The following is a 25,043-nucleotide window of genomic DNA, read 5'->3' as shown; positions in this document are numbered from 1 at the left end:
GTCAGAGAGAGAGAGAGAGAGAACGAGAGACGCAGAAACAAACAGTGCAGACTTGGTGGATAGACAGAGCAGTGTGCGCAAAAGTTTGAGGTTTTTAAATATCTATCTGGCAAGTGCGGCTTCGTGCACCACACTCACATTCACCAAACCGGACATCAGGAAAACAGAGGTCAAAACGCAATCCCGAGTTTTATTCTGATGTTTAGCTTCAGGTGCTGGCGCGGCGTGGACCTGTTGCTTCAACTTTTGCAGGCAACTTCTGGATAAACTCGCGCAGTTTTTCTTGCCAGAAGGGAGCACAGAGAGGGGAGTGTGTGTCTGTTGGAGGGGGATCCAACATGACCAGCAGTGAGAGGATGATGTGACCCTGTGTAGACTCCTATGACCGCCTCTCTCTCTCTCTCCCTCTCTCTCTCTCTCTCTCTCAGACACACGTGAAGCGGCAGTCCAGGAGGCTGAAGTCAACATGATTCTGTCCGGCGGTTTGTCGGATACTTGTCAGCTCATTTTACGTGACCGCACGGAGCCCAAGCTGTGGAAATAGGACTTGGTCCATGCTTTTTTGGTATAGTTGCTGCAAACACGTTGTGGTAGAGTAAACACAGGCCACCGTGCACGGTTTGGAGATAGCTACGATGCGGGGCACTTTGGGCGCATTCATTCAGTCCTGCCTCATACTGTTGGTCCGAGCAGACCAGTGGAGGCTGAAGGACTCCGCCAGCTGCGAGCTAAACAGGAAAGTAAGTTGTATGAAGAGAGAGTGTATGAGTGATCACACTGTTTCAGTTTGCAACAGTGTGGCTTTTTGTGTCTTTTCATTTGCTTTTAATTTTGTACTTTTTTGCATAACAGATAAAATAGTTGATCTCAGACTGGAGCTGTCTTGGATTTTGTTAAATCTGCTTTTGATAACTTGTAAAATCAGCCCAGTTTGTTTTTGTGCAACTACTCACTTATCTTCATTATTTGTTTAATTAATAAATTGATGATCTGATCTTTGAAATCTGAGTTCCCTAATTCCAAAGCTCTAATGTAGCTTGGACTTGAAAACTAACAAGCCTAAAAAAAAAAACAGTGGATTTCCTACAATTTTCTGTCAACTAATCAATGAACTATTTCTTTTAACACTCCTTTTGTGTATTGGGATTGTGTTATTTGTAGATCCTTATCTAACCTACAAAAAGATGTGTGCATTCATAAAAATAACCTTTCAGTCTCGTTGTGAGTAATCTTCTTGTAACATCATTCATCATGCCCCAGAGTAACTCAGACCAATTTGAGGTCAGATCCAGCAGCAACAGGAAGGAAAACATTCAGGGCAACAGGCTGTAGTCTGACAGTCACTGACATGTGTATTGTTCATTTGACACTTGGGCTCTAAGTGGCCTGTTAATAAGTCATTATCAGCGTGTTAGTGGTCTGTCTAATAAACAGCCACTCACAGACAAAGAGGCAGTTGGTGTCAGACAGGCTGTAATGTAAACATAATGGAATGACTGTAAATTTGCCCCTTTGTTTCTTTCTCGCTTGTTTTCCTATGTTTTTTTTTCTTAGAGTTGCTATTGTTTAGGTGCTATGTGCTTAGGTGATAATTTGATTACTTGAGAAACTCACAATTAGAATTAATTCAACAATAAGGAATCTCCTACATTAAGGATTTATATATTTCTATATTTCATGAGATTGTGGTTTAGGACTATCGAACAAACATAAAAAGTAAAATATTTAGCACGTTATTATGAACCACTCAGTTTATGTTTGTTTGTTGGATCTGGTGGTTGGGACTGTTGTCTCATTGTAAGAAGGCTGTGGGTCTGAATGCAGTCTTGGGGCATTACTGTGTGGAGTTTGCATGTTCTCCACATGTCTGTGTGTCTACACTGGCTTCCTCCTGCACTCCAAACACATGCATGGGATTTAGTTAATTGATGATTCTAAATTGTGAATGATTGTCTGTCTCCGTGTGTGATTAGCGACGTGTTCAGGATCTATCTTGCCTCTCGCCCTGTCACAGTAGGGATAAGCTGCAGACCTTCTGTGACCCTCCATGAATGGGTCTGTCTATCTTGATTCTAGCTTTACTAATATTTTTTCCTTGTACCCACAGCAAACTGACCTAAACTCCTTCCTCTGGACGATCAAACGGGACCCTCCTTCATATTTCTACGGTACAATCCATGTTCCCTACACACGTGTTTGGGACTTTATCCCAGAAAATTCCAAGCAGGCCTTCCAGGAGAGCAATATTGTCTACTTTGAGCTGGACCTAACAGACCCTTACACCATCTCAGCCCTGACCAGCTGTCAGCTGCTTCCTCAAGGCGAGAACCTGCAGGACGTATTACCCAGAGACATTTACAGGAGGCTTAAAAGACACCTTGAGTATGTAAAGCTCATGATGCCTTCCTGGATGACCCCAGATCAGAGAGGGAAGGGACTCTACGCAGACTACCTCTTCAATGCCATCGCTGGGAACTGGGAGAGGAAGCGACCCGTTTGGGTGATGCTGATGGTGAACTCGTTAACCGAGGCAGACATTAAGACAAGAGGGGTGCCGGTGCTGGACCTGTATCTGGCCCAAGAGGCGGAGAGGATGAGGAAGAGAACAGGAGCTGTCGAGAAGGTGGAGGAACAGTGCCATCCACTCAATGGGCTCAACTTCTCCCAGGTTAGTTTGAAACTTTACTGACTGGAGAGATGCATTTCTTCTTTATACCGTCTCATCTTTGCTTGTGTGAAATTGTCAATACTGCAAAAATAACAGAAACACAGTGGTACAGCTGTAATCCTACAGCAGAGACTGTTTTAGATAAATTAAACATGACAAGGAGAGTGAGGTGGACACATTGAAGCAATGCTATTTCCCAAACCTTAGGCTACAGTTACAATTTACACAAGCATAAAAAGGTTGCTGGGCTATGATTGTCTCCATAGTCAACATTTAATGTGTAGCAGCACATAAGTTTTTAATAACTTCCACAGAGGAGTGATCAACTGATTGGACATTTAAGAAAAGCATTATTTTAAGACGTGTGCTTTTTTTGAATGCGATTATGTCTTTTTGAGTCTGAACATCATCCATCTCATGCTGATGATGCCAAATGATGTGATGTTACATGAAGCAGCTGGTGGGTTCAGGCTTCGGCCTTCAGACATCAGGCTTGCTTGTTTCAATAAACATCAAACCCCCCCAACGCTCTCATATATTGCAAAATACATCAGCATAAGGCCTTGGATGTGTAATGATTGAGATTGGACATATACAGCCCTCTTGTCCCTTTCCCTCTTTTTCCCATAGCTTATGTGGAGAAAGGTGTGGTGTGAGTAATCAGCTGTATAAACATCCAAGCGCTTGTTTCTCTACATCCTTTTGTTATTAAGGAAAAATGGATTCTAATAACTCAAGTCTGAAATCACCAGAAAAAAAGGGAACCTTGTTCTTCAAACCTCTCTCCCAGCCTTTCTGTTTATCTGTCTGTGCCCCTTGGTGACCCTTTCAGCATTACAAACATGTCTCAAAGACAGCAGCCACTATGAAATCATGTCGCATATTACTGTGGAATTTCTGCCAATGCTGGCCGGGAGTTAGAGGGATTACACCATTTACTCTAACACCCAGAAGCCTAAATTGTTGTTATTTTAAAGGGCGCCCTGTTGGCCACCATAAGTCTCAACTCAAACCACCCAACACCACTTATATAAGCATTCTCTAGAGATGGAAACAAGGGGTTTAATAATCTCACAGCACATATAATCAGTCACATGTAAAATGAATTATGCTTTTTTACTTGTTGGTGTAGGCAGTTTAATAGAAATCTTTTTTCCCCATGGCAGTGCTTACATCTTAATAAACACATGGCATGTGAGTGATAGATGACAGTTACTGTGAAAGCATTTTTTCCCTCTCACTGAGGTAAGATGATTAAATTTAGCTTGTGCTCTAAACATCTAAGACTGATTTAAGAATGGCTTTGAATGACTGTGAGTGTTTTTGATTAGATTCCTCTAATAAATAAGAACCACAGGAGTATCAGCTAATTGCTAACCCCTTTCTAGAAAGCATGCTTTTTTCATAATTAGACAAAATATCCAATGGCCAATGGATATATTAATAAAGCTGTGATATTTCCAGGAAATCTGCAATAATGATATTTATGACACTATAGAAAAAATATGTTTTATTAGTGATTGCAGCTTGCAGCCGGTGGCATTGATTTCTGCAACCAAAATTTCCATTTTCAATTCTTTGTTGTCACTGATTACAAGCTATGTAATTTTAAGTGAGAACCTACTGCTACAAGCTCCCAGCAGCTTTAACTTAACTCTAAAAAGTATGTCAGCATAGCAACTAATAGTTCCCACTGCACACAGCAGACAAGAATAAACAGCCAAACTTAACTTAACTGTTCCACATAGACGAGACACAATTATTTACAATATCTTAACTCAGGCACTACAATAATTAAACTTCTGGGCGCACACATCAGGCACATACACAGGTGAGCCAATCCATTATAAGAACATTAAAGAGGATTCAGGTATTGCAACTGTTTAGTCTCTAGAGACACAGCAGTCGGGACATACAACAGGCCTGTTTGCACACTGCTGACTAGAACCTATCAGATTTAGCATATAATACTCGCCCCAAAGCCAGATTTGTAGGATGTAGGACTGTAAAATCACTGCCTAATAACAATATTAAACTGCAGCAGCTTGTAATAGGCCAAAGGGTTACTTTCATCTGCGTGCACAAATATAATACTCCAAATGTGACTAGGTGCTCCGAGGTTTAGGCGATGAATTTCTTCATGAGTTCTACGGAAGAAATTGTCCCAAGTTTTCAAAATGTCTTTGAAGGCATTCATCAGTAACAGGTGTGTGACTCTCATCTGTATTGTATTGAACAGTAACCATGGCGTCACTGGAGAATAATCACTCTGGTGAGGCCAACAGGAACAGTTCTGAGAGTCATCAGGGGGATGATGCTCTATAATATGCTAGTCTTTTGCTGTGCTCTTTTTATAAGCTGGCTATTAACAAAACAAGTGTTTTGGTATTACTGTCATTTTGAAAAATGCACCATGTTTAACTACTAGTGGCTACAATGTAAAGTTATTTGAGCATGATACCTGCTGGTGTTTAAAGAAAAAAAACAGCATTACTTGGCATTTTTAATGTATTACAACTTCCTATCACACATTTCTTAGACAGCTGACAACAGGTGCACTCTTGGCACTATAAAGGTTTTTAACATATTTATCTAGGGTTCTTTTGGCACTTGGTAGGGGTGCTGAAATATAACTGCTTAACACTTTTGTTTAACTAAAGTAACTTAATCTTGAAACCCTTCAGGTTTCAGGTGTAATATTTTTATGTAATAAAGCAGAAATTCAAAAATATTTTCTACCTGGGATTTTGTGTCTTGGGTTGATCATTTTAACCAGATGGCTAAATCCCACCTTTTCCATCATGTAACAGCATCAGTAATTTCCATCCGCCATTTCCTTTTTTGTCTACCGAGCATAACTAGCAAGTGTTCCAGCAATGCTAGGTTGAGCCATTTACTTTATTTACTGTTGGACTGTGGTGGTAGTGGTGAAGCAAGTTTGCCCTTTCCACCTTTAGCAGGAATAGTTTGTTGGAGGTTGCTGAAGTAGCTCCCTATTTAGGTACTACATTGCCATCAGAGGCTAGCATTCTGTTATGGCGATATACCGATATTACTGCAGGCTCTGTATCCAATGACCATTGGCATTGGCCCATGTTGGTCTTGTTGATTGATGTCAGAGTATAACTAGCATAACCGGCAATTGTTTATCTGTTTCGTCGCATCAATTTTGTAAAAAGTTTGAAGGGAGTGAAGACCTAAACAACTTCATATGTTCTATAATGATTTCTGTGTTGCCCTGGCACAATAATGAAACAAATAACTAACACAAGATAAAGAAAACAGAAGGACATTTTGGTAACAACAAGTTGTCTGAAGTTTGCACTGATTGTACTGCTCAAATTCCTCCAATGGTGAATTGGTGTATGTACCTGACATTACCACCAGCATTTGCAAAGAAGTTTAAATACCCAGAATCATTTACGGGAGGTGGCATATATCCTAATTAATTTCCTTAATCAAAGTCGGCCTGTTATGAAAGACATTGATACTTTGCTTATTTTGTTGTATAGACATGGTTGTTAGACATTATCAGTATCAGAGAAAGGTTGCGGGTGGCTGAAATTGGGTTTGTCAACAGATCTGTAAAGAGATTAAACCTTCCATCATCGCAGCTTCCATTTAATTAGGTCCACAAAACCTCCAGAAGGCTCAACAATGGATTGTAGTGTCCTGAAAACAACCCCTATCCTGATCCTATCAAAACAACACACAGCTTGGCACTCCGTAATTTCCACACTCAGTTTCAGTCTAATCACCAGCAGCTCGACTGACGCCTTCGCCCCGCTGGCTTAAAGCAGCCTGCTTTATACCTTTTTTCACAGTTCTGCCTTGTAGTTGAAAAGGGCAATTCCATTTAAAGCCTTTTAGCTCAACTCAACTGTAAGATGTCCAGATAGAGTGTGATGAGTGAGATACACGCTTGGTGAAACAATACTGCCGCCTCAGCCACCAGTCTTGACAGAGATGTTTAATCAGGCTGCAAATAGAGAAGCACATTTATGGTTTGTAATAGTCTCTGTAATGTTTTCACTGGCTATTTGGCTCTGGCATGGAAAATAAAAATATTTAATGTACTGAAACAGTGAAAAGTTCTCTCCTCGTGCCTTTGTTAAGGACAAACCAGCATGTAGGCCTGCTCACTTCCAACAACTCAGATGGATATGCATTTGAAGTAAAATTGATTTTCAAAGCCACAGTCGATGTAGACATTCTCTTCTTTTGTGAAAAATCAACACAAAACCTTTCCACAGCTGATTGGATGACTGCACCGCTAGCTGGGCTGGGTCTTTATTTCTGACTTTCACACTGGAAAATCATGGTTGCCCTTCAGGAATTTTACCAAAATCTAACCCTGAAGAAGTTTAAGACAAATAGGTCTTGCAATCATGTATAATTTGACATCCAAAGTACGTCTTTTAAAGGGTTTTGAAGTCTGGGTATTTCTTCTCAGAAATGAAAGAAAAAGAAGGAAAGAATTACACCATCATCTCACTGTCATTTAGTTTTTATAATCTAAACCCTTTCCATAATCAGCTAATGAGCCAGCTTCCTGCCTTCTGCGAATGTATCCAAACAGATAAATTCACAGAAGGGAATGCAAATGGGATAATGCAGTCATTTACATATAAAGATAATGCTGTACATTTTGAACAAATCTTTCCCTGAAAGGTTTCTGTGGTTTTGTACTTGAGACATTCACAAAGAGATAAAGTAATTGCATCAAGAAAGGAAATTTGAGCTCTACAGCGTATGAATTTTGAGAAAGTTTAGATGCTGAACTACTGCATGCAGCAGGAATGCTTCTTGGACCGATGGCTTAGGAAAGTTAGAAAAATTGCCGGATTCATGGATCTTAAAGGCAGGCAATTTGTTGATACCCTAGAATATCGGTACCTGGCGCAACTTTTTTACACAAAAAAGACGAGAGGCGGCTTTTTTTTGCTTGTCAATATAAATTAAGCATATTTAGGTCATTATTTTCACACCACAACTTATTATGCTTTCTTTTGTCGCATCTCTAATCTGGCTAAGCATGACTGCTCTTATTCTTGCGTGGTGCCCCTAGTCTTTTGAAGAGCGAGCTCAGCCTTGGCCATTACACTAAGTGAGCTTGTTGAGGACAACAATAGCCGCATGAAGGCTGGCTTTCTCTGTCACTGTTGCTGGATACCCACAAGACATTCCACACCTCAGTGGAGCGGACCTGCTAATGAAAGTGTTGTTTCTTTGCTTCCATCATTGGGTGTAATGGTGCATGGAGAGAGGTGATGAATGCGGGTCTCAGTGTACGTCTAGGAGAACAGAGAAAGAATGTTTTGAGCCCACTTGGTTCATTCATGACCAGGAGAACAGGGAGAGCCGAGATGCAGACTGAGATCAGTAGAAGAGCCATTAGGGAAGGAAGGCGTGACTCCATCTCCATTAAAGGTATCATGACGTTACCTCTGTTTGACAACCTTGAAACTCCATTTGTGGTATTTTCTTTTCACTTGAAGTGATGAGCCACCGGGCTCTGGATGTGCGAGGTTTCATAAGGCGAGGCCTCATGATATCTGAACAAAACTCACATTTATAACATCACAGACTCAGAATGAAGCTGTTTTCTCTTTCGATGGAGCAGTTCAGTTCTCATTAGACTTTCAGTTCGCCTCTCTTCCCTCTTTTTAGGCTCGTCTTTTTTGCCTGAGGAGAAGCATAAGATATTAGAGAGATATTTTACTAAGGAAAGCCAAACACAACTTCTGCCTGATGTGAAATTTAACACGGACAAGGCTCAATAGGACTAGTGATTTTAACCTAATTATCATATCTTCCTGCATGTCTGTAATCCAAGCTGTTTTCACACATGCACAGCGGCCCTGAACTTTTTGAGCCATCACCCTGTGGAGGTGCGCACGAAAAGCAAATGTAGATCGGATATGAGGCCGTCTTTAACCTGCCGTCTCCTTACAAAGTTTCTGTGCTGTTCAATCGAGTCCACTTGAGAATTGCACAGGTCACTGTCAGGTGAGTTCACAGTGAGCGAGTTGGTGTCAAGTGTCCTGCCTCCTGCATACTTTAACCCGGCTGTGGCCTCACCTAAGAAAAAGAAACGAGTGTGTCTTGTAGTGAGAATGTAACCATTTCAGACCATTGACAGCAGTGTGCTACATTTGAGAAAGTGCAACTTTAGACAGTGTCCCGACCTGATTCACCCAAGAATATCTGAGGTTCACGTGTGAAAATGAACTGCACCTATTTCTGGCCTCAAATTCAAAAAGGCTTCTTACTGCACTGATTTACCCATTACATCCTTTTTTAAAATCTCTACAAAACTGTTTGAACTTAATTCTACATTTATGTAAGATCATCAAAAGGAGATATGGTAACAGAAGTGTGCTGTTACAGGAACATAATACTAAATTATGCTATGGAAGAGGAACTACATGAACAAAAACAGTATTGATGACCATGGGAGGAGCTTGCCTGCTAAAACCAAATCTATTGTAATCAAAAAACAATATAAATGTTAATTGTTTTGTTAATTTGTCAGCTTTCGGTGTGCTGCTCTGCACAAGACTTTGTCACTTATGGATGAAGCCAAACTTTCTCCATGGTTCAGATTAACTGCACAGATATGAGAGCATTCACAACAGTTCATCTAACTCTCAACAGGAAAGCAAATAATTGTATTTCTCAGGGATTTACTGACTAGCATATTCCAGGCCACCAATGATTCAAATGTTTAATTAGTTAATTGAATTAAATTAAATTGGTTTTATTTGAAAAGGAACCATGCATTGTACCAGAATTAGCTTAAGGCTAATTTGCATCTGCAGTCCTGTGGCAACTTAAATTAACTATTTTTCTGTAGCCTGCCATCCGGGCTGTCTATTAGCTTCCACTATGAGACGAGACCTGCTTATGAGTTTTTGTTCAAACATGTTGTGCGGTAAGACTATAGATAAATCTTTTTTTTTTAATTAGATAAATTAAGTCAAAATAATTTAACTCTTTATCAAAATGCAAAATTCAAAACTATTGCTACACTGCAGATAATTGTTGGTCACTGCATCAGTGAATCATCATAATTGCAGGCAGGGCAGTGGTATTGGTTTTGGCTGGGAAAACAAAAATTCTTTCGTTTGAGAAACAGAGAACATATGGTGTCATAATGACAGTATTACACAGTAATACACAGGAGCAAATCTGATTAGAGCTCATTTGTCCAACTGAAAAGCCATAGCAGTGAGCATGTGACGAGAAAAATGTCTGTGTGTGCTCTTACGGCTGCAGTCAAAATAAAGGGAAAAGAACAGCAATAAATTTTAACCTGCACTTGAATTTATTAAGCTCATTAAGGTATTCTTGAAGTCGAAGTTTAATGCTCTGCCAAATAATTGTCTTGGCTTAAAGAATATTAATTTGTTATTTTGGAGAAATGATGAATTGTGGATATTTTTGAAATAACTTGCTAAAACAGTTTTGCCAAGGAAACGTCACTGTTTGAAATATTAAAGGCAAACATGCAGTGCAATTTTCAAAAAGCCAACAAAGCAGATATGGACTGAGCGCAGTAGGACACGATCTAGTGAAAAACATTTATTTACATGCAACCTGTTGCCCAGGTGTTGCAGTGCAGCTGCATGATCTCATTCATATTGCAGAAAGTCATTTGTATTCGTATGCCCAGCATTAACTTGAGCATTTAGTCTCTAAATTGTTTATAAAATAATTTATTATCTTGCTTCATTCTACTTTGATCACAGGGAGTAAACTGCGCATGTTTAATTACAGCTCGAGGCGTGTTTGTCCAGTGTATATTTTTTCATATAATTGCTTGTATCCGTTTATTATTGCTTGCATGTGCATGTGAATATTTCCATGCACATGTGCACTTCTGTGCTTGTTTGCAGGAGTTGGATATGAATGATGGTTTGTATCTGTGTGTGTATGCGTAAGTGCATGTTTATGCGCATATACAGCTCTATGGTTGAACTTCGAACATGCCCTTACAGCTTCTTTCCTCAGTTTCATGTCAAACGCCGGTGCTTGATTTCCTCCCCACTGTTGACCAAACAGTCCCGTATTAGATGTCTGGCATTTCCTCAGACATTATCTGTCAATCTGTCTGGATACATGACACCAGAGACAAAGAAGCGGCAACTGTTACTTTCAAATCGCTTTACAGATAGAAACTGAAGCCTGGCAACAAGTCAGAAAAGAATACAAATCAAAAATCAGCTGTCTGCATCGACTCTTGATATGTAGTTTGTATTGGCTGCTTTCATTTTAACAGCCAAAAAAAAAAGAATGAATAAAACACCAGAGATTTTGTTTTTCTCCTGAAGGTTGAGGAGTTGAATGTGGTGCCATTTGCTTTGGTGATTGCAAATATTCATGTTCATATTACTGCACTCCCTTCTTCGCTTTAAAGTTTACACGTGTAACTTCTCAAATATTTGAGGAGATATTAGAGAGAATTTCTTTAACTTCTCTTGTTGTCAGGATATTCTTTGTGTGATCACTGCACACCTTTTTAAAAGAATCATTAGAAAACCGGCGTCATACCAAGCTAGAAAAACTTTACAAATTCCATTTTCCTGTCCTGTGTAAGTCCACCCATCTGCATAGTTTTGTTTTTTGAGTATATTTCCTTCAAAGTGGATGAGATTCAGCTGGATGGTGCCAACTGCGTGCCAAGAAAAAGAGCTTAGATTCCTGAAAGTATATACAGTAATACACTCCCGCCGAGCAGAGTTTGACTTTTTGAGACTGCCGCAGGCTTTTCCTGGTTGTGTAACACAAGCTTCTGCTGCTCAGTTAGGGATTTAATAGCTTGTCTTTCTGACTTAACGCTAAGTCATGAAAGTTTCTGCAGGCTCCAGAGAACTATAGTATCAACATTACACTGCATTCATACATGGATGCTCCAAATTAAAACATAACACTTACACTCAAAGCTTTAGAAAACATAAACTCTTAAAGAAAACATGCAAAACTGCACATAATAGCTGCCACTTATGTCAAACAAATGCAAGTCACTAATCCTGGTCCAGGGTAACACAAGTTAAACACACTTCATTAGAAATAATTAATCGCTGACTTGATCTTTTTCAAGGATTAATGTATAATAACTGAATTGGGACGTAAAAATAACTCAGATGAACAGAAAGATATCTCTGAAACTGCTTATTTTAATAGGCAGTTTTCCATCCACTGTTCCAACATCTGATTATGAAACCTTACTGAAAGTAAACAGCTCACGGAGAAACATGGATTTTGTTGTCTCACAGTGAACCGCCGCCTTCATTTAAGTAAGAAAAGCTTACCATCTGCAAATGAACTTAACCCTCACTTACTAAGGCCTTTGCCTAATTAAAGCTAATGTAGGTTACATGTAAGAGCTGCGGGAGTCGTTACGACGCTAATTTCAATTTGTTTGGTGCCCATCAATCCCTCTATTGTAGTGTAAGTTAACATTTTTGCAGGCTGTATGTGGTTGAGGCCCCAGGTTTATTGTTTATACTAAGTCGTGACCTGTTAGCATTAAATTAGCATGTGACTGATGAAAAGTAAGGAATCCCATACATGCTTGTTTTAGCGTAATTTATTTCTGTGTATTGCAAAAAAAGGTACAAGCTAAGTAAAATAGTTTGGAAGTAAACGTGTCATGATAAAGGATTTGTTAAAAAAAAATAAAAGGTTGCTTCTCATGGTTCACTCTTGACTCTGGTAAATTTTATCCTGTTTGTTTTCCCATGACTGATGAAGCCATTGGTCAGGATTACTTGATAGCTAAATTGCTGTAATATCGCTAATGGCTCAGTCACACTAGAGTAAAAGTACAGCAACTGCCTTGCGACTAGGAAAAATCAGTGCCTCAGTGTCTGAGGCAAGCCCGGGTGTAACTCCCTCAAACGTTAGGCAACCAAGGTGATTGCGCTAGGTAACGTGTCTCCAAACAGTCCGACTGTGACTGCAGACAGATTCGCAAAGATTTGCTAGCAATTTTGGAAAAATGACAATTCGTGAACACAGAACTGTTGCAAACACACTGCAGCTGATCTAAGTCAGTCTTCATTGGTTGTATTCTGGTTATTTTAATATATAAAAGCAAGCTGAGCGCCTATGATGTTTTGAATTTGAATCGCTATTTGTGGTGGAAAATCTGGATTTCTGTTTCAAATGTGTGAGGTTCTAAGTGGCCTCTGAATGCAAGTAGTTCATGTGAATTTCTGTGTGTGTAGATGTGCAACAGATTTGCAGTTTTTGCTGGTAGTTAATCGCTGTTTCATCACAAACAGACCCCATTGCCAACTCAATCGCAAACTTGCAGCAGATTAATAACAGACTGGCCATCTTAATACTTCTTAATTGCTATCTTGGTGCACCAAAGTTGCTTTGAAGATGGCAACTAAATGCAAGTGGTCACAGACCCTGCCTCTGTCTTCAAAATAACTATTTGAGAGGCAACAAGATTGTGAAATAATTTCCGTTGTGTCACATGAACCAGAGAAAAGAGTGTGGAACACCTTTCAAGTAAGTATTATCAAGCTGGATCATCACTGAATGCTGAAAAAAGATGGAGATGCTTTTTAAATTAACCTTTCGCCGTATGACATGATCTCTCCTAAACTCTGCCTGGTAAGCTTATGCTTTCTGTGTGCTGCTGAGGTTTGTGGCTGGTCTGGATTAAATCCAGTTACTCCACTGCCTGTCGAAGTGAGCCAAACCTGGCTGGACTTCAGCCGAGTGATACAAGGCCAAAGCTGTCCACAAGCTCCCACACAGAGGATTAATAGTTTCTGTGTCACCTGGAACTTGTCAAAAGGTTTTTTTTTTCTAAAGAACATTTTTTTAAATTAGGAAAATAATATATTTATCATTTCTAATTGAAGGAATGTCAGATAATTATTTTTTCATATGTTTGCTTTGAGGTCAGCTTTCTCATACTTTCTCATAAGTTGATTAAACATTTGCACGTATTTCCAGTTCAGATCTTTTTTTTTTTTGGCTTCGGCTTCAGTCTGTAAAATGCAACGGTGTTACTGACCATTAAATGAAGTAGGTAAATTAATGTGTTTGAATAAACTTTTAAAAGAGATAAATGACTGTAAACGCACTTGTGTCTTTCTGGCTCCAGTCCACATTTTTGGGGTTTCGGTGGAGTTTCACAGGTGAGTGCCACACAGGACAGTTTGTGAGAGTTCTGCACAGATGTTTTGAACTGTCTCAGTGCTGTTACACACCTCATTCACAACAGGTCTGTAATGAATAGCTGCCTTGAGCATCCACTAGATTTTTTCCCCCCAGCTAGGTGATGATTTCTTAAATACATTGCAAAGCTGCTTTTTGACCATTACGTGCCATTACTAACGTGTCACTTGCCAGGCTGTGTTCAGTTTCAGAAAACACAGCCTGACCCACCAGTAGATGCTTCTGAGATATTTTTTCTGTGTGGCAATTTCTACACATTAGCTAAAAAGTGAAATGTTTTGTAAATGATGAATAGCTGTCATGTTGGGAATGGAGGCCAGGACCTTACACATGCTTCAAATGCCGGCAAAATGAGGAAGATGCTTTTTAAATGATCTTTTTGCTGTATTCTGCTGAGAATTCTGGTAATATACTAATTCATTCATTAATTTAAGATTAGCTACAATGTGTGTATGACGAAGGAACCAGTCATATTGTTCAAGGTACACTCAAAAAAATGAAATTGGGTGGTTGTTACATGTACAAGATTCAAACTTGTAATTTGAACTAAATAATTTCATGTTTCTATGGTGAACGTAATTAAATCATGTAGCATCTGCATGAAATTCAGCAACTTAATTTGTTCTTGTTGAGGTGACGTGATACAATCTAGTAAGAGTGGTTAGTTGCCTGGACTCACGAAATTCACAAGATCACATTAGATGTCAAACTGCAGGAAAATCGCTGGAGTTTTAATAGGCAGACAACTACACCCACACCATGTGTATGCTATCACTATTTATTGTGGTTTAACCTGTCAAGGACAAAAACATACAGAAAATTCTACATAAAGCCTTGTAATCATAGCTTTCCTACTTTTGTTAAGCCTGGATTGACAGCTTGATGGCGTGATGGTTAGTGCTGTTGTCTCACAGCAAGAAGGGCCTGGGTTCATATCCATAATCTGGCTGGTTTGCAGTGTGTAATTAGAGTTAGGTTAATTGGTGATTCTAAATTATCCATGAATGTAAGTGCAAATGGTTGTTTGTCTCTATGAAATCATCAACCCCCATATTGGTTCATTAAGCAAGACTAGCAGTAATTGCCTTGATTAACAAAGTAGTTGTTCAAACAACAAGATTTCGTTGAGTTTTCCTTAAGTTTTTAACTTGTGTAGAATGAATTAAAACAAATTTCACAAAAATCACTTCAAGTCAATGTAAATATACTACGTTGATCCAACGTAATCTGATTACATTAAACCACCAAATGCCAAATGTGTTGGTTTAACATGGTCAAAAATGGGTTATTGTACTTGGTTAAATCACATGGAAAAAGGTGCCATGATTAAATTGTGTTCGTCCAACAACAGATTTTTTTGAGTGTAGCCTTTGACTTTACACCATTAGAATCATCTTCATAGTGCTGGTTTTTAAGGTTACCACAAGCTGGAGAGTCCCAAAAAAGTTACTCTGTCCTGTCTTAGCTTATCATCAGTGTTCCACATATATCTAACGTTCACTGTCAGACTAAAATTGCTCCACAAAAACTTGCCCACATTTTCTCCTCCTTTTATAACTTTGTATTGACAAAAATTGCCATGTGGGTAGCCTTCACATGGTTCAGATCTGGCACTTACTACTTTGTGTGGGCATAATTAAACACTCTAATTTAACTCTTTATAGAATTAGTGATGGTAACCATGGTGGATTAGACAGTTGTGATCACTTACAGGAATATCTGACTTGAGCTGGCAAAGAGACACTGTGCTACACATGCTCCACGGCCAATCATGACCTGCAAAGGTAATCAGATAGCCTTTACCTCAGGCAGCAGCACACCACAGACATTGTCAAGCTGTCCAAAGAAGAGGCAGGAAAATTTCTGTCTTTCCTTGGGCTTTTGTAAGGTGCCTTGCATGCAGACCTGGTCTTCTTTCATTGTGAAGCAGTACACCTTATGGTGAAAGCATTTGACAGTAAATAGTGCTCCAGACACTCTGCACATGTCAGGTTAGGACACTATTTAGCTGATTTTTCTAAAAGGAATTAAGCTGCTCACACTCTAAAAAGTATTAGACTGTCAAAGTAACTACTAAACATTGCCTCTCCGTGCCTCATTTTCTTACCCAATTGGAAGGGAAAATTGATATTTTCGTGTTCTTGTCTGAGAACAGAGCTAATTGGAGGTTTGAGTGTCACACGGCCTTGCACAGTTTTCCTTCGTGAGCGGAAAAAAAAATGGTAAAAGCAGTTTTTCCAATTCTGGAAGCCCATAGTTGTAGATTTAGATAAGATCTTTTCAGCTGAACACTCCTTTTGATAAATCGCTGCTTAGATAACTGACACATATTGGTCTGAATACAACGGCAAATGTGATGGTCTGGTGATTTGACTTGTTTCGTATCTGTAGACGAAGACAGATATGTTGTATAAGCATATGCTGTGTGTGGTTTTTGTGAGCCGTGCATTTTTGTCTGTGTGTCGTGCTATTATGTGTGTTTGAATCATTTTTTGAAAATAGTCAAAAATGTTAAATTATTGACATTGCTGCATTCAAACACCAGGCTAAAATAACGTTTAAAAAACGTGCTAAGGTGTACCTAAGCCTTTGTGAACACATACTTTTTCAGCATTTGTGGAATTTCTACTCAGAAGTTGAGGTTTTTGTCAGAGTTGGGTTTTTAGGTTTGGCTTTTGAGGTTTGAGTTTCAGGTGGTTTTGTGACTTCAGCAAAACTGTTTGGTGAGGTTTTTAACCTATGTATTTCAATACCATTGATATAACTGTAATTTTACGTTTTCTGCCCCCAAACATCGACCTCCTTGTAGAAGATAAATACCGTGTACTACCATACAGCCTAAAATACAGAGACAAACTTTTAATCCATGTCACTAAGTGTTAATGTTAGGCCTGTAAGCCTGGCCTGGCTACTGACTGCTGGCTTTGGCCCTTTTTTAGTGTTCTTTGCTAAGAGGATGATCCTAGAAAGGTTTTAACAGCCATTCTTTATAAGAGAACTTTTTCTAGCTTGCTAACAGCATGTCTCTGTGTGGATCTTAAAAATTAGATCAGACATCAACTACCTGATCATTAAATTTAGTGATAGAAAATCATCCATCCAATCAGTCCATTTTCTTCTGCTTGTCCAATAACAGGAAAGTAATTGATGGAAATATTTATTTATCTATTTTCAAAGTAATTTAGAAAGCAAAACCTACCAAACTCACTCTGATGCAAACCGTTCATGGGTGAATATTTGTTGCTTTTTATTTTAATTTTGAACTCAGTATCTTTGTTGTTGAAAAAAAAACAAGCACACTGTATTTTTTCACATTTGCTGCTTTTATTTTGAGATTCTCTGAAGTCACACACTTTGAAACTGTTTCTGATTCTGCAATAACATAGAAACTTTACAGACATGATGCAAATTTTGATTCCTCACCATCTAACCTTGTATGCAAACCACTCTTTGACCCTGTGTGAATCTTTCATTGGCTGCAGTTTCCCCCCCTTATCTAAAACGTGCTGAAGCCTCTTCGCTTGCTGTTTTTACAGTATATTTCATCATTTGTGTTGCTTTGACAGTTGCTATTTTGGTGTCAGCTTGCATATCAGGATGTTTATATTTGTACCATCCACAATGGTTGCAGAGGGACACTTCTCTGAAAACTGAACTCCAACACATTTATGATGTTTGGATGTTTTTCATATTTTGTTGACTGTTCATAAGTCTGTGGTTGTGAAGCTGAGGGAAGTGGTAGTTGTCTGGACAACAACAACCATCACACTCTCTGATTTTCACTCGGTCTACCTATCTGTTTTTTTAACCGCTATTTTTTTTTCTTTCCGTGGAAACGCGATTCTCTCTTTCCTCCCGCTGTTTGTCTCAAAAATATTTTTGCCCTCTGTTTATCTCCTTTACTTCCTTTGTCTCCTGGACTGATCAGCCTGACAGAACAATAAACAGATTCATTTCTCAGATGGTTTGGATGCAACGGCCTATTTTCCATTACATAGACTTATTCTGTAGGTGATTGGGAGGTGTAGCATTTATACTGCTGATGGCGTTAAAGGTCGATGTTGAGTTTATTGGGATTCCAGTCTCTGTTTTTGTTTAGAATAAGAGAAGTGATGCAAGCTGACTGAAAGTGTTCACATGCATATTACTGTAAATAAGCGTGTGTGCTTGTGCATGTGCCTGGCTTCTTCAGTTTGGTTTGCCCGCGGTGATTTGGTTCTGAGTCTAGGCCAGTGGTAAATAGCACTGTGTGGGTTTTTAATTCCTGCTGTGTCTTTATTTCTTGGAGAACTTGGAGAACAATTTCTTATCCTGCTGTCTGTTGTTTTTTTTTTGAACATTATTTGCCCCCATCATCCTGTACAGTGAGGAATTTGGTGTATTTCAATCCAATGTCTAAACCTTTTATGGGATTAATATATGGATTCAAAAAAGTACAAAATAATCATCTTAACAAAACAATTTAGTCAATGCTGTTGGATTAAAGTTTTGGTAATATTTCACAAAGTTCAGAAACATTTGAGCCTCCAAATTGTGAAGATCACAAATCTTTAAAATTTCGCCAAACCAGTCCTTTAGGAAATGGTATGAAATGGTTTATGACAGTTATTCAGTTGGGTCGAGTTATTTTAACCTAAGAAGCAATATCCCCTAAAGCAGTTTAAGAGTTCCACTTATAGAACATTTCCTGAAACAAAGGTCTGAAATAGGATAAAATTCCACATGCATTAAATTCAGTGCAGTGTTGTTTGAAGCAGCCTAACAGTATCAGGTGTGTCTGTACAGTCAACGACTGGCTGTCATAAGAGTTCAACATTGTGTATTATGATTTTTCACAATTAATCAGTTATAAAACTAAATTAATTTATCAAATTAAATTAAAATATAATTTTTGAAAAAGGAGTAGTTTGAGTTTTCCCTTTTCTTCTTCTTCCGTAATTTACATTTCCCATGTAAACCTTTTCACCTTCAGCCTCTTTGTTGTCTTCATCTGTTTCCATGATTTCTTTGGACTTCTGCATCTTGACTCTTTGCAGTTTCCTGTTTTCACACGTGTGCCGAATAAAGGTTCAATTAGCTGTGTAGCATGATGTGGGATGACTTAGAACGCACGCGATTGGTCTGTGTTTACTCTGTACATACACTGATAAAGACAAAGGAAAAAGCTGGTTAAAATAACCTTACTACAAATACGAGAGTACTTCTGCAGAATATAACAGAAACAGACGTTAAAATCTAGTAACAGATCTGAACTGCAGATTCATTCAGTTTATCAAGCTATAGGGATACATCCACTGTGAAATTCCATGCTAATTCCAGTGTTAAACTGATATTGGCTAAGGAGAGAAAAAAAATCTGTTTTCAAGTATTCAAATAAAAACAAAATATAATGTTATATGTAAGGCAGCATTCAAAACCCAGCCAATATCCCCAATTTTTAATTTTCACTTATTAATAATTCCTGAAATTTCAAAACTTCTACATTAACATGCAAAAACGCATTTCACTAATTTGTTTTTTTTTTAACACGAAAATGACAAACTACGTCCATTCTTTGAATCATTGTGGTTTGGCAGCGATGTAAATAGATAAGCTTTTAATAAATACTCCTCTGGGCTTGCAAGAAACCATCAAGCAATCTTGATCTATACATCGTTATCGCCACAGGCTAAGGATGAAAATGCTGCCAGCATCACCAAGGGGGCAAAGTTTGTGGAATGAGGGCACTGAGTGGTATTTTTCTGTTTCTGTACAGGTTGGAGTGCAAAAGAGCACACGGGCTAAAATGCACTTCATGCATCTGAAACTATGTTTTTTATAAACTCGACACTGAGATATTTCCAGATATTGGAAAGTCTTTTTCTTGTCTGTATCCTTGCTTGGCTGTTTTTTTTGTCCAGCTGCGATTCCCAGCTTGTGGATGGCCGGCCATTTGTCTACAATGGCATACAACACTCTGCTATTGACACAACCTGCTTCACCGAAATATTACAACTTTTTCCCAGATGAAAGAAGATAAAACAATTTATTTCCGACATGGCCGGTGGCTAATTTTTGCCTGTTTGAGTGTGGAAAATCTTGAATTAATTTACTCTTCTTTCTTTGCCTGTTTGCGTGATAACACACATACACACAATTTGAATTCTCAGATGGTCAGTGTGCGTCTGCAGTAAGTGTTCGCAGCTGTTTGGGTTTGAATCTCGGCATGAAACAGCTTGGCGGTGTTGTTCTTGACTCGTGCTGTCCTGAATTAATAGTGTTCTTTCAGTCAACAGACAGTCGTCGAGATTGATGGCTGTTTTCCTTGTGGCTCGCTGTGTTTTCAAGATCTTTGTGTTGTGTCTTGGTGGACCGATTCGCTGAGCGGCTCGCTGGTTGCTGTGTGGGCCTGTTTTGTATGTATGTGTGAGAGAAAGGAAGAGTGACAGGCAGGAAGACAGAGGCAGGAAAATTTTGCGAATAGTGGACACTCCTGTTTGGTCACTGTCAGAATGTGTGATGACAGGTGCCAGCATGTGTGTGTGGGAAAGTGTGTGTTTACAGTGCTTCTATGTTAAATAGGAAATTAGCTTTGCACAGAGAAGCCACTGTTGTTTTGTTAACGATAATAAGATGTGAAAATAAATTGGGGGGGGGCTATGAATCCAATATTTGACTGTTAAAATAAAATAACTGATTATAAATATAATTTATATAAAAAGTTAGAAACGCTGGAGTTACTGAACTTTGACATTTTGGCATTTTTACTTAGGCAGTCAATCAGGTATAAGAAGACATTACAGCAAATCAAGGGGCTGATCACAGACTAAGAATGACCCTTGTGTGCAAACGGTGTGTTGTTAGGACTCCTGTACAGCTTGTTCAGGGTATAGTGAAGCAGTATAGCTGGATAGAGCACGGGGGTTTGAGAAGTTGACATTTCAATCACCACAACCCCCACGATCTGCGCACACGCACACACACACACACACACACACACACACACACACACACACAATGCGCGTGCAGAAACCTCGAGCCGTTTGGTTTGAGGCTGATTCCCTCTGACAGCCTAAATATTTGGCTGCGTCGGGCACCAAGGTAAATGCACCCCGCAAGAATGTTTTTACAGGGCGAGAGAAAGGGAGAGAGAGACAGAAGGGAAGCGAGGAGGGCGAGAGATAGGTTTTGGACAGAGATAAATAGAGAAAGAGAGAGAACGCACAGAGAGGAAGAGAAGGAGAAGTGTAGTCACGGTTTCATATGAATGCGGTCTGAGTGTTGGCCACTGGTTTCTCTGTAGTCAGTGTGATGTACATGGAACATGTGCTCATTTTTTTATGTGCTGAAGTCTGGAAGCATAACTCTACTCCAAATAATTAATCAATAAGAAATTGTATCGACACACTGTAAGTTTAAACTTTACCCCCCCAAGAGATCTATGAGGAAACAAAACAAGCACATTAACTTATTCATTTCAAACATTTTAAAAAAGCAGACAAAACAAACAAATATTACTTTACTGATAACAGCTATTAGTAAAATACTTGCTCATCTTGGTTTTTATAAACACACTTGTGAAGTAAAAATTGCGTACTGGTGATTTTAGTATTTTAGTGATTTAAAATGCAACTGTTGGCTTAGCCTGGCTATTAAAGGAGTTGTTCATGTCACCATTAACTCACAAGGATCATAAGGATTAGGAAATATAAATGGTATATGAGGACACTTCTTTCCCCTAAAGAGAGAGAGAAAGTCTTTGGTCATTATTATTTTCAAAGCTTTGGGCCTGGGGACTTCAATGCTTGGATTCTTTTGCTCTTTTTTCCTTTCTCCTCTTTCTTTCCTGTACAGGAAATCCTTGCCCAATATTTTCCTTCTTTTGTTGTATTGGAAAATTAATAAATCTCTCTTCAAAGGTCTGCTCCGAGTTCTGCAGAGGGGGCAGTAATCCATGATGATGAAGCATTTAAGCACACACACACACATAGGCACAGACACATACATGTACATATAAACACACTAAGACGAGACCTAATCTTGTACAGGTGTATACACACTTACATACACGAAAACATAGACACTGAGCGAGGAGGTCATTAGTGACCCGAGGAATGTAAGGGTCAAATCTTAAAGAGACCTGATAGAGGGGATGTATAGGATCAAAGGAGAGAGGGATGGAAAAAGAGGGAGTGAGGGAGTATGCGGGATCAAAGAGGAAAGGAAGGGAGGTATGAAACGATGGGAGGATAAATGTGTGAGCGAGAGATGTGTAGGCAAGTCGGAGGAAATGTGCTCAGGGGAGTTGGAAGCAGGGAATAGAGGAGAGAGGACTGAAAGAAAGAAGAAACAATATGGATAAGTCAAACTGACAGGTGTGCGTATCTGTGTTTAAATGGTGGGTTTTCAGCAAGAAAGTGAAAAGGTTGCGCTGTGGTGAAAGATTTATGTGTGTGCAGTGGGTTTCTGTGCGGTGGGAGTGTCAGTGAATGTCTGCTGAATAAAACACTTTATTCCCACTTTTGCAGCCGCAATAACCATTAAACAGACATTTCTTTACAAACATAAAGACAAAAATCCTAAAACTGGCAGTATTTTCACTTTTTTTTAACCACAGTCTTATAGAAAAAGAAACTTGTTATGTTTTCGTTCACTTTTCAGCTTGTACTTATGGTTTAAACCACCTTTTTAGTTTATTTAGGTTTTCTCTTTATTTTCATGCATCTTTTCATGGCTCAAACACAATATTGGATATTTATTTGACCGGAAAGCAGCAGAAAAATACAAAAGAAACACGTTTTGTTGATTTTTATTGATCGCTTTATTTTCTCAAGCGGACTGTTAAATGTTGCATTGAAACGTGAAAGTTTGTTTTTCATGGTTTTATACTTTGTTCTCTTCCCTTATGATAATATTAAGTTGAATATTTGGATGGTTAGTGTTTTGAGACAGCGGGGGAAGTTCCAGCACGTGCAAGTGGACAAATTGAGACTTTCAGTTTAAAATACACAAAGAGACTTCTTTGAAAGAGAAAACAATCACTTTTAAATCTGTCACATTTTTATTAATCATCTTAGGTATTAGAAGTTCAACCTGTTTTGTCTGGAAACTCAGACAAAACAGAGGTTACTTCGTGAACCCCATCACAATGAAATCACAGGGCGCCGGTGTTTAAATGTTAACTACCTGAGGACTGCAGAAGCTCTCCGAATCACTGTTTTGTGAAGTCCTAGCAGTGCTGCTGTGCTCCTGATGGGTCTTGTTTTAGGGCTGACTGCTCTGATAACATCACTCATAAGTAATTCAGAAACCCTGTCTCTGCCTACTTCTGTCTACATTCGTCTTCGTCTATACTCTCGTCCTGAGCTTTCATTGATAACATCAGTAGTGAAAGTCTTTTCACTACTTTTCTTTTTCTCTCCCTTTTTTCTTTGTTTTCTTCTCTATTATTGGTCTGAACCTTTTTCTTACTGTTTCTGGTATAAATCATACTCAGTGCCTGTTTCTGTCTTATTTATGTGCATGTATGATAAAGAGAAAAGGAGACTTGTATTACTGTGATAGCATCACAGAGTAAGTAGGAAACCGAGGAGCTGTTGGGAGTCTTCATTTGTACTTGGGAGATTGCCTGGAAGATCTCTGTCTCACTCTCTCTCTCTTTCTGTGCGTGTGCGCGCGCATCTGTCTGAGGACATGGTTTGTCAGCAGTGTGGATAGCCTACTTTATAAAACACGTGTTACACCATATGCTTTTTCTGCTCACTTAGGCACGCAAAAACAGAATATTTGGAAAAATCACAAAAAACCACAAAGATGCTTGCACGCACCAGCACACATGCTCATCTTTAGTGTCTCATTAAAGCCGAGCTGAAAATTAAACTAGTCAAACACTCTCTAAATCTCAGTGCCAGCTCTTACAATCAGAATAGCATAAATTAGCTGGAGGCTTTACCATAAAAGGAATATATCTTGGTGTTTACATGTTGGTCACATTACGCCAGATTCATATTATGACATGACCTCTCGTATAGTTTACATAGTCTATATATTTATATACAGACCAAATGTGTTGATGACATTGTTGGCGAGATTAAAGACGTAAAGTCATCTTATCTTTGCTTGTTATGGTTATGGTGATTATGATGGCAACATTAAGGCTGAAATATACTGAACATAAAGTAACATGAAGCAGACCAGTGTTGAACGCTGCTGGCTGTTGTGCCGTTGTCTTTCCCTGGATACAAAAGAGGTCCTTCTCTAAACTGTGACACGATTCCTATTCCTATATTATTCCTGTGTTATGGAATTAATTGTGCTGACTTATTTATGGTGCCATCACATTAGTACTGAGTAGGTTTGTCGCCAGAACTGAGAGTTTCGATACCTTTTGACACCAAACCGACAAAACACTGATACTCCAATACTAATTGATAAAGAAAGATCATATCGCATTAGATACTCATTTGCAGCAGTATTGATATCAACAGTGCTGTCTTCACTTCCACCAGCTGACACTCTGCTTTACACAGCCCCACTGTAAGGTGACAGGCTCACAGCCCCTCCCCTCACTAGCAGCTGAACACATGAAAAGTAGGGCATCAACTTGGTGATGCTTATTAAAAGACCGACGGCCCACTCTCTATCAACAGTTGTCATACATGTTAGCCTGGACACATGTTACCTGATTAATTACAGAGCTGCCACGTGCTATCATTAAAATAGGGTCTAGCGGTTGTGGCTAACAATAAAATGCTAATGCTAATTTTGGACTTAGGGACATTTTATATCTGCAGTGCGGTGAACTGATGTCAAATCTGCTGTCACTGGCCGCCATTTCTTGGTTGTGCACTTATCAAGTTTTGTAACCTGCTTGAAGACATGACTGTGTTTTTTTGGTTTTTGTTGTTTTTTGCTGTTTTAGTGGTATATCAGTAGAAAAGTTCAAAGATTCACAGGTTATACAAAGGGAGATGTTGGAAAAGTTTGAAAAGAGGATACTTTGTGGACAAAACTGGAAAAAACAGTTTTTTGCTTCCGGTTTTGACCTCTTTTCCTCCTATATCAGTGCGCATGTAGTTGTCTGATCAGGAAAATAATGTAGTGGCTAACAGAGAGCATAAATGAATGAGGCTGTGAAGCCACCAACCTGGTGGGTATACTGGGACCTTTAGAGAGCAAACATTATCAGTCCTGC

At 39.0% G+C, this 25,043-nt stretch overlaps 1 protein-coding gene across 1 annotated transcript in view; it reads left to right on the top strand.

Moving 5' to 3' along the window:
* Window positions 1-25,043, top strand: part of trabd2a (TraB domain containing 2A) — a 69,509-nt gene continuing 44,466 nt past the window's right edge. The window contains exons 1-2 of the mRNA XM_003444399.5: window positions 1-740; window positions 2,108-2,668. Of these exons, the coding sequence (XP_003444447.1) occupies window positions 636-740; window positions 2,108-2,668 (666 nt within the window). The 5' untranslated portion in view covers window positions 1-635. The remainder of the gene's footprint in view (window positions 741-2,107; window positions 2,669-25,043) is intronic.

Source organism: Oreochromis niloticus, linkage group LG7 (genome assembly GCF_001858045.2).
Source record: "Oreochromis niloticus isolate F11D_XX linkage group LG7, O_niloticus_UMD_NMBU, whole genome shotgun sequence".
NCBI lineage: Eukaryota > Metazoa > Chordata > Actinopteri > Cichliformes > Cichlidae > Oreochromis > Oreochromis niloticus.
Note: the sequence above shows the minus strand (reverse complement) of the source record. Positions and strands in the feature narration are given on the sequence as shown.